At 38.9% G+C, this 9,811-nt stretch overlaps 1 protein-coding gene across 2 annotated transcripts; it reads right to left on the reverse strand.

The window, feature by feature from the left end:
• Positions 1–1,499: 1,499 nt before the first annotated feature.
• Positions 1,500–7,921, reverse strand: LOC137725682 (putative ubiquitin-conjugating enzyme E2 24). 2 transcript variants are annotated; one of them, XM_088693748.1, is made up of 10 exons: positions 7,500–7,921; positions 5,648–6,594; positions 5,442–5,509; positions 3,778–5,243; positions 3,516–3,647; positions 2,939–3,337; positions 2,780–2,843; positions 2,504–2,643; positions 2,094–2,405; positions 1,500–1,985 (listed from the first exon to the last, which is right to left on the reverse strand). In XM_088693748.1, exons 4-10 carry the CDS (start codon positions 5,233–5,235, stop codon positions 1,740–1,742), a joined length of 2,751 nt encoding a protein of 916 aa, XP_088549874.1. In that variant the 5' UTR covers positions 5,236–5,243; positions 5,442–5,509; positions 5,648–6,594; positions 7,500–7,921; the 3' UTR covers positions 1,500–1,739. The 2 variants fall into 2 exon arrangements, with proteins under 2 accessions (XP_088549874.1, XP_068320553.2); XM_068464452.2 differs by having other exon boundaries at positions 7,496–7,921.
• Between the last annotated feature and the right edge of the window lie 1,890 nt (positions 7,922–9,811).

The following is a 9,811-nucleotide window of genomic DNA, read 5'->3' on the forward strand; positions in this document are numbered from 1 at the left end:
GACCCAACGGGCCCGCTGATCCAAAAATCCAACACGTGGATGATCATGTGAATTGTGGGACCTAGTTATGTGCCAAATCATCACATAACAGAATTTTTAACGAAATTGTGACAGAAGAATCACATTGATTTGGGACATCCATTTTTAGGGACTACATTGATTGATTTTCAATTTCAGAAACTATGGTGGGTCAATTTCAAGGACCATTTCCTTAATGTTAAAATTAAAGAAGGGAGAAAAAGCAGATTTTTGGGGATTTTGATCCTCTCCTAAGCTAATGAAGAGGATCCTCATCATCAATTATCCTTGGCCGTTGGATTTTTATCCAACGGCTACAATCATTATAATTTTAAAAGGACCCCTCTGTTTGTAGTCGTTGAATAAAAATCCAACGGTCAATGATGATTGATGAGAATGATCCCCTCCATTAGCTCAGGAGAGGATCCAAATCCATTTTTTAGAGTGGTAATATCAATTCCAATTTTGTATACAGTACCTTATTACCTAAAAATTAAAACTGAGCTAACGAACGAACGAGGACATAGAATCATTGGTTTGTCAAGATTCAGGAGGCCATCTAAATCCCTAGCCACGAGAAAAATCCTGTGACCAACCTTTACGGCGACATTAATCCTTCTTGGCCTCTTCACTCTCTTCCCTCTTGGCATTTTCTATTGTTTAACCTTATTCATCTACTGGTTGTGGTTCTTTCACTATGTCGAAGAGATGCTATGTGGTGGTGGTTGCTCTCAAGCTCTATGCACGACGAGAGCGACATTGGTTGGCCTTTGTAGATGTTTATCATGTGTCTCATATCAAGGTTTTTTTGTCGAAGATTGCAAGATAACTAGAAGGTGGATGTGGGGCTTTCCTTGTGGTAACTTTATGGTACTTCTTTGGCTTTTGAGGTTTACTCTTCATGAGTGTTATCTTTATCTTTCAAATTGGTTTAATGCTAACCATTCATGATTAATAAATTGTATTGTGTTTCTGATAAGTTTGTAATTACAGAGTTGTGTTGTTTATCCTACTTCAATAACTTTTTCATCACAAGTGCCCCTTTTCAGAACAATCTGTTGAGGCCAACATTCGGGTCTTTGAAATTTGATCTAACGACTAAAGTTGTTATAACTTTTAAAGTGAGCCCCTATTTTTAGCCGTTGGATCAAATTTCAAGAACCCAAATTGATGGATTGGGTGGATTTGGTGGAAGGAATCCGGATAGATCCCTTTCCCAACATTCATGATCATCTACACCTTTGACTGGAACTAATGTCTGAATCTAATTCCCAGAACATGTTAAAAATTAAATAAAGGTTTAGCGTAAGTGGATGTAAAAGATGAGGTTAGAATCTAATTCATCTGCGCCCAATCGTCAAGAATATATACACAAGCGCGCGCGCGCCATGTGTGTGTGTATATATATATATGTATGTATGTATGTGTGTGATTCGTATTTCTGTCTTTTTCTTGGCAACCAGACAAGTCCAAGTTCTAACTTTACCACACAACTCAACTCTTACTTTTTATTCATAAATTTGGTAAGCAAGACATACTATATTACAGATGCAGCACATTCCAAATCTTAGAAACCAATTTTTTATACACATCCAAACAACCAGACAAATTTGCATGACCAATCTTACACCAAACACACATTGAAAGCATATGGACTTATTTATTCACATGACAGGAATATCTTCCTTGGGTAACTTTATATTATAATTTTTGTAACACGTTCATTTCTCCGGCCCGATGAACTGGTTGCAGTCAATTCCCTTGGCGGAAAATGCCTCAACCAATTTTGGTAAGAGCTTAGAGAGCATGATTTTGAACCCGGTAGAGCTTCCCTTACCGTCTTTATCTTCAGTTTTCTCGAAACCAACAGCACACCCTACTGGAGCCCCGTCCATATACGCCTTACACGCCATTAGAATATTTTGGCAGCGGCGAGTGAAGTGTTCGATCACAAGCTCCTCGAAATGCTGCATCAACGTTACTAAGTTACAATGTATACCGAACAATCATTTTGCACTACTAATTAAAACAACGGAGAAGTAAACCAAATGAGAGTCCATAATTAAGCATTGTACCTTAGGTGGCTTATGGAGTGTGTAGAGCATGGACTTGCAAGTCATGAGGAATGCATTTTCGTTGTAGCTTACAGAGTTTTTCTCTCCCTCGGTTCTTCCTATCTGTTGATCATACCCAGCTTCATTGAAATATGGCTTGTCGTTAAGCACGAGGGCTTGAAGGGAGAGAAGAACTTGAAGAATGGTGGAGCCCCCTGGATTCCAAACTTCAGTTCCTGTGCCCGTCCATGTATTAAGAAGACTGAGACAGACCTTTCCGGACTCGTACAAGTTAGGGTTCACACGTAGCCCACCAGAAGTATAGTGTACCATCTACATAAAATTTCAAGATTGACATGCTAAATTAGCACTCACGATGATAACCATCAATGTGAAATATCAGAACTGCACATCCACATGCAAGTACTTACAGGCGGTTCATGAGGATATTCTGGTGGAAGATAAATATCAAAGAAGAAAAGCCCGTCATGATATGGAGTTCCAGGTGCACCAACAATGGCTGCTCGCAGTAGATCCATCCTTTCCTCGAAGGCGCGGACATAGATTTGTTCTGTTGATGGGTCTAAGTTAGTGTTGTTCCTCTAACGATGGTTAAAAGCACTTTGCATAAGAATATCCCTTGTGTTGCCAACTCATGTTATGAAAACCATTACAAAATAAACTTTAAAAACAGATGAAGTGCTAACCAGGCAGATCTTTCTCGAAGATGCTCCACTCTTGTTGAACCCTTTTCATCCAGCCTCTTTTCACCTACGAAGGAACCAAACGGATAAGAATTATGGCTAACCAGACTATATGAATATATGAAATGGCATGTTTATGGGAAATATCATCAAGTATCTAACCTGAGACAATGCCAACTCCTTGTTTGCACCATGAAAATGGTGGTCGGTGCAATCAGCAATTATGTGAAACTGTCTAAACTGATCTACACTGTCATTAGCTTTTGAATGTGGAATGCTATTCCCCTCAAACCTCTCCAGCTCAGTCGTTGACTGTTGCTCAGTAAAGAGGTCACAAGTTTCTGCTATTCCTTTCTCATGGGGAATCTCAGATTCATTTCCAACTTCAGAAATACAGACTGATGGAGAAGGAGCTGAAAGCGGCACAGACTCATGGGATCCAAAGAGACTCGCAGCTATGCTAGTGAAAAATCCAATGGCAGCTTGAGGAAGGAAAGAGGAACTAGACTCCCTTGTGTAATCTTTTCCAACTTTACTGACATCATCCAAATTCAATAAACCCTGAACATAAAAATGTCGTTTAGCTTGTTGTGAGGAAAATGCAGAAAAACAGGCTTTCTCCATGGATTTCAGAGTTATGGGAAGCAATAATGTCAAGTTTTTTTTATTGAAAACCAAAACTTCATATACACCCAAAAAACACAGAGAGAGAGAGAGAGAGAGAGAGAGATGGCTTTACCTTTCCGTTCTGGTTAGAAGGTTGCTTCTCATTTTGAATCATCTCTCGGTTCAAGTCCTCGATGTCATCTTCTGCAGGGAGTGCAGCTGAAACTTCATGTTTGTCAAACCGGAAAATTTCATAAGGGGGCACCTGTAACAATGACCAACAAAAAACTTAAACATGATCATCAAAATTTAATGGGAAACCAAAGTCAGCAGGAAATCATTTTACACACAGAATGATGAATAAACAAACCAGTAAGGACGGCTTAAATTTATACCTTGCTTGTAATACCAGTAGCCCATCTCACTTCCACAGCTCCATCCTTGAAGCCTATAACATTTCCAATGTGAGATAGGTAGCGTTTATCAGTGTAATACTCTTGATCTCCACCACAGTTCTTGTCATCAGAAGCAGCCTCCTCGCTCATGTCAATCTTTGTGTGCGGACAGTTTTTATCCGCTTGTTCATCAAACTGATTCTGGACCAACCTGAACACACAATCGCCAAAACAGTAGGAGTAATCTGGGTGCTCAACCAGTTCATAAGCACTTACAGTTTCCTCCAACTGCTCTCCCTTGGAGTACTTTTCTTCAGGTGCAGTGATAGTTTTCCATTGCACGTTTACTGTATGTTCCTTTGCATCCACACCCCTCACGACACCCCATTTTTGGCTGCTAGACATGTGTGGATCATCGTAAGTTCCTTTTTCCAGGACAAACTGTTCAGGCCAAAATTCATGATCATTTACAACGCTTACCGGAACTAGTGTCTGTGAATCTAATCCCAAAGAGTGGCTACCATCTTGCCATGCCACATCAACTTTGGTCCTTGTCTTTATGATCACGAAGACTTCATCCCTTGAATTCGCGTTACTTCTCCGAAATCCTCTTTCTGATTTCTTGTGCTTCTTAACCATCTCACAAGTAGAAGCATTTTGAAAAGCCTGCTCCATGGCAGCTTTATCATCAGCAACTTGAAGCATACACCAGTCACCAAGCTGCCAGTGTGCATGAGAGAAACATGACAACAAATTCAATTTTTTCGAATCCAGCACACATGGAGGAGCAGGCATTTTCGGATTGCAACCCATGAGAAAAGAGGCAAGCCAGTCAACATACACTAAACCTCCTTCCACAGAACAAACAGTTCCCTCGTCTTGATTTTCCCTCCAGTTACTGCATAACCATCTACTTGATTTGGAAGCAGTTGAGAGCCTGACCTGCACTCTCTGTCCTGGATAATATGGGTACTGAGGATCTTCAAGTAGATTTGGAGAAATAGGTAAGAGTTTCTCTTGATCCACAGCAGTGACCTCACGCTCCGTTCCATCGTCAAAGACAACAGTAACACGGTCAACCACTCTATCCACCCTTCCAAGCCATGGGCCAGAAACAACGTAGTCCCCCACCGAAATGGAGCGGATCTTTGATAGGTTCTTGGAGTTTACATCTTTTATTATATTTCCATTATCACTCTCCAAATCGACCAACATGTTAATCCCAACCACTCTGCCCATCTGTCCAGATGGATCTCTTACAGAGGATACCATGTCCCCATATACGAACCCCCTCTCAAACGCGAGAAAATCATCGATTTTCCCAATGGACGCCTCCAGGCTGGACAATATGTTACTGGCATGCCCACCATAGAAATATTGGTTTTCCTCTTGATCCATGCTGCTACCAGTCTCACTAAAACTCTCCCAGTCAGAGTCACTGAGGAGTGCATTCATCATTCAGATGCCTACGAGAACATTACCATACATCTCAGTTTGATATCAACAATATGAATTAAAGTATGAAACTATGTTTGCAAATCTATTTACATAGATGCATGTGACATGTACATGCACATATAAAACATCACTACAAGATAACACAAACGAAATCCAAAATCAAATGAGCGAAAAGATGAAAGAGTCCACGGTGCAAGGTTTCTCACCTCAACTGCAAGCTGGGAACAAATAAAATTACAAGCTTTCTAGAAAAACTTGGTTAATCTTCACTGATCTGCAAAACAAATATTCTTTTTTAAATCAATTGCCATAGAAAGCACATAAACCTCAACTTAGTACAGAAATTAGAGATATGTAGGGGAAAACATAAAAGTTAATAGATAAGAAGAGAGTAGTAAGGTCGACTACATACCTTTTACGATCCTCTGTGATTAACAGATTCACCTTACACTTTTCCAGTTGATATTTGATAGTGATATCTCCAGTAGGGTACTTTGACCACTAAAACTGGAGATCTAATGCCAAAGGAGATTTGCCCTACCGGGAGGGATAACAGGAGCCAACGAGGACTCCAAATGCCAAAGGAGATTTGCCCTACAAGGGTAACAGGAGTCAACAAAGGACTCCAAATGCCAAAGAAGATTTGCCCGATTACCGCAGGAGAACTTCCAAAAGGAGCTTTTCCCAACTGCAGAAGTATAGCGCAACTGCCAGATGAGATATTTCTCAGAGGTTGAGGTGAAGCTTGCTGAAATAGCGAGGAGAATGCCAAAGGAGATCTGCCCCAAAGAAACACTGGAGTTTGAGATAAATTGATGACAAGTCAACAAAAGAAGCACTCTTCTCAGTTCTCATCCACTACGAAAGGAAGTCAACCAACGACAAAGGAACTTCAGTAACTTTTGCCAAAGGAGATTTGCTCAACAGAGCTGAAATCACTAGTTGATACAGTAAATATATCATATATATAGAGACATGCACACATGAGATGCGTTCGCGTGTCTCTTGCCAAAGGAGATTTGCCCCAAAAGGAAGCCGAAGTTTCTGTCAGGGATTATCTACTGCCAAAAGGAGGTTAGCCGAGCTCAACGAACCAACAGAATGCAGGAATGGGACCAACAAAGTTCAATCCCGCCAACAGAAGTATGTCTTTATGCTTGGTTTACTGCAATTCAGCTGAAGACTGCGTGATCGCTCAGATAGGTAGGACAACCTTCACCGAGAAAGATCTTGAGAGCTTCTCTATACAGTATGATACTTCAGCAACAACACCACCACCTTTATATATATATGAAAACTCTAAGGAATCTACAGAACAGCCACTTTTCAAGGCCACAAGTCATATAAGCTTCTGCGAACCTGCAAGAGTCACCTTTTCATTTTAGTATGACAAAAAAACATAAAAAAAAAAAAATAACGAATAACAGTCCAACAGAGTTAAAGAGGTTCGAGAATACGAGTAAATGCCTAAAACAGAATAAGTGATATGTAATTTTAAATAAACTCAAGTTTCTCGTGTGTGAAAGGAATGCCTCAAATTGTTGAAGATTTAGCATCTTTGTAAAACAACCGAACAAAAGCACTTTAGGATCTTCTGGAGATTTTGTATCTTTAGCATGTGATCTCTTTTGTTGTCAGTGTATTATTATTACTATTTTGTTTTTGCTATCCTTTATAACAATTAACAGAAACCAGCAAAATGTATCAATTAGAGCAATAATTGAGAGAGATATGATGCTGTATGAATCCTAAGTGGGGTCGGTTGTATGAAGAAGGAGCTGGATACAATAAAGCCTTTATGACACAAATTTGGATCCGCTGTATGAATTTTAGAACACCACTACGCTCTATTGAACAGCCGAGATACTTCTGTTGGATAGCAGAGAATAAAAACCATAAAGAAGCTCGTACTCCAACAAAATCATTTGGGACACGAATCAAACATCTTTCACCAAATAGCTTCAAATCCATGCATGAAACCCATGTATCCACATGCAACCCAAAAAAGTATTAAATTTCCAGAAAAAAAAACCCACCAAATTCCTTCTATGATTCTATCCCGTTAACCATTTCTTCCCAGAAAAAACCATAGAAAAATCATGAAAACGTTAAATTGGCATACTAATCACATCACGAAATTCCAACCCAGAATTTTTTAAAACTCAATGAACATAAAGTCCAAACTTTCTGCATACCCACCAAAACTAAAATCATATAGTCAATGAAAGCGAACATATTTGAAGAGAGAACAAGCGTGTACCTACCATTAGCAGCCTCTGAAAAGCAGGGGAAACCGCGGCAAGAAAAAGTCAAGAATACAGCCAATAATACTGAGAAAACATCAGAAAGCCACCAAAAGCTGACAATAGAAAGTCGACCCAGAACACAACTCCTCGGAAGAATATCAGCCGTCTCATTTTCCCGGGAAAATCATTGGAAGGAGCTAAGGAAAAACTGGGATTCCAGATACGGAGATGCTGCTGCTGCCCGGTTCGAACCCATACTGCGCGCCGTCTCCGAGCCTCCAAACCGTTGCTGGGCACAGTGGATTGGCGCACATGCAGAGACAGAGAGATTGTTTTCTTCTAGATTTGGATTTTGGTGATGGTTCGGTAATTCGGAGGGGTTGGAGTCCGTGTGGATCTGTGTCCGTGTGTGGCAGCCAATTGGATATAAGAGATACAGCGAAAGAATATACCAACAGTATCAGACATATATATACTGTTGCAAGTCCAACTACATTCACTCCTTTGTCAGTCAAATTACCATTTCGCCCTTCCTACATTTTTACGCTATGAATGATTACGTAACCTTACATTTCTCTCAGACATAAGCGTAACCAAGTTGACTCAACTCCGCTCCATATGCCAGTATATCAAAGACTAAATACTTAATTAAAGATTGTAGTTCACTTAATAGCCACTAATGTTAGTGAAAAAACACTTCAAGAATCAAATTTTAAAGAAAAAATCATTAGCATAACAACTTTTAATGCCGAGTATATTTATAGCCGGGTGCAATAACAATTGAGTCTAAGATTTCATTTTCAAAATTAGTGATATTTAAGGATTGTTTTATTATTATTTGAGTTTTTGAGTAACTTATTTATAAAGAGGCGAATTAGTATTTAACTCACCGTATATGTGAAGAATATTCTTCATTTTATTAAGGGGAGATACACAAATGTAATAAACATCAGACATGCTTTTAAGACGATGCAAAGCACCTGTATCGGTTTATTTTAAAGAGGAGATAGTATACTACGGCAGCCGCCCATGTTTTTGGAATATTTTGCAGAGACAAAAGAAGTACGATATTCGATATGCTATGAAGCAATCAGTATAATGAAGCGCAAGAGAGGGTGAGGATCGAACTCTTGTTGTATGACTAATGTTAAGTACGTACCTCTCATCATTATATCGCGTGTGGTGTTTTATTGTTTGTCGAGGAATGTGTAGTACTGTAATACTTCATACGCATTGTATAACTAAGTCACGAGTACTAATATTATGCTCTAATGTATAAACTTGTCGTTCATTCATAGTATATCATGTGAAATTGTCAATTCACACAATAATATTTAAAAAATATATATTAATACCTTACGTATAAGTGACAACACCTAATATTCCTGTTTGAGAAACAAATTAAGATGAACCATTTAAGAAATATTTAAGTACAAAACAAAAAGGCTACAAATATGGTTCCATCCTCTTTTAGGCAAAGTGTTGAAAAAGATGAGTAAACTTTAAGGCCTTGCTCTAACAGCACTAGAAATTAGACATATAGAATGCTAAAAGAACATGGGCAATGGAAAATGACTAATTCCTAACTACCATACCTTTAAACCTCTACTTAGATAAACACATGTAATTTTTTATATGTTTCCTTTCTCTACTGCTACATTCTCTAATCTCTTTTGAGGTGAATTATTTCAAAGTGTCAAATCTTTGTTGTACTTTTTGTTTTTTGTTGTTGGAGAAATTGTGGATGCATACTTGCATGCACTTTGCCATATGGATGCGTAATGTGCCCTAGATATGACTTCCAATTCAACTCCTGTGACCTCGATGGGTTGCAAGGAAGAGATTTTTTGTGTGCTAAGAACACCGAGCGAAACACCACACGTCATTATATAATTGGAGGAAAGTTTTTTTTCACATGTCACTCAAGTTGTATAATAACGTGTAGTGTTTCACCCCATGCTTTAGGTATACTGAAAAATCTTTCCGGGACCATCCATGTTCTTTCTAGGCATAACGATTTGCAGCCATCGGTTCCTTTACTATGGGCAAGCATTTAAGTAATGTAATGACTTCTATATACTCTTAATTACGGCACTTAATTTTTTTTTGTATAAAACGACAAATTAAATGAAGTAGTTAATATAGAGAGAAATAATGTGCAAAAATTATTTTTCTACTCCAATTTGTAGTGCATAAATGTATCATCTTACTATATATAGTGGGTCGATTTTTTCCATTGTGCACCGACCTTTGAGCTCCAAATTTTGATGGTAATATAAACTGTCCCTTCCCTCTAAGATAGGAGAACTTGCATGGCATGGGTTCTCCGG

The sequence above is a fragment of the Pyrus communis genome, chromosome 5 (assembly GCF_041283825.1).
Source record: "Pyrus communis isolate YQ-2024b chromosome 5, ASM4128382v1, whole genome shotgun sequence".
NCBI lineage: Eukaryota > Viridiplantae > Streptophyta > Magnoliopsida > Rosales > Rosaceae > Pyrus > Pyrus communis.

Coding starts and splice junctions, on each gene's coding strand:
- LOC137725682 (XM_088693748.1), bottom strand. CDS start 5,235: ATGATGAATGCACTCCTCAGTGACTCTGACTGGGAGAGTTTTAGTGAG. Junction 3,338..3,515: donor CTTCTAACCAGAACGGAAAG/GTAAAGCCATCT, acceptor TTTTATGTTCAG/GGTTTATTGAATTTGGATGA. Junction 2,844..2,938: donor AGGAGTTGGCATTGTCTCAG/GTTAGATACTTG, acceptor GTTCCTTCGTAG/GTGAAAAGAGGCTGGATGAA.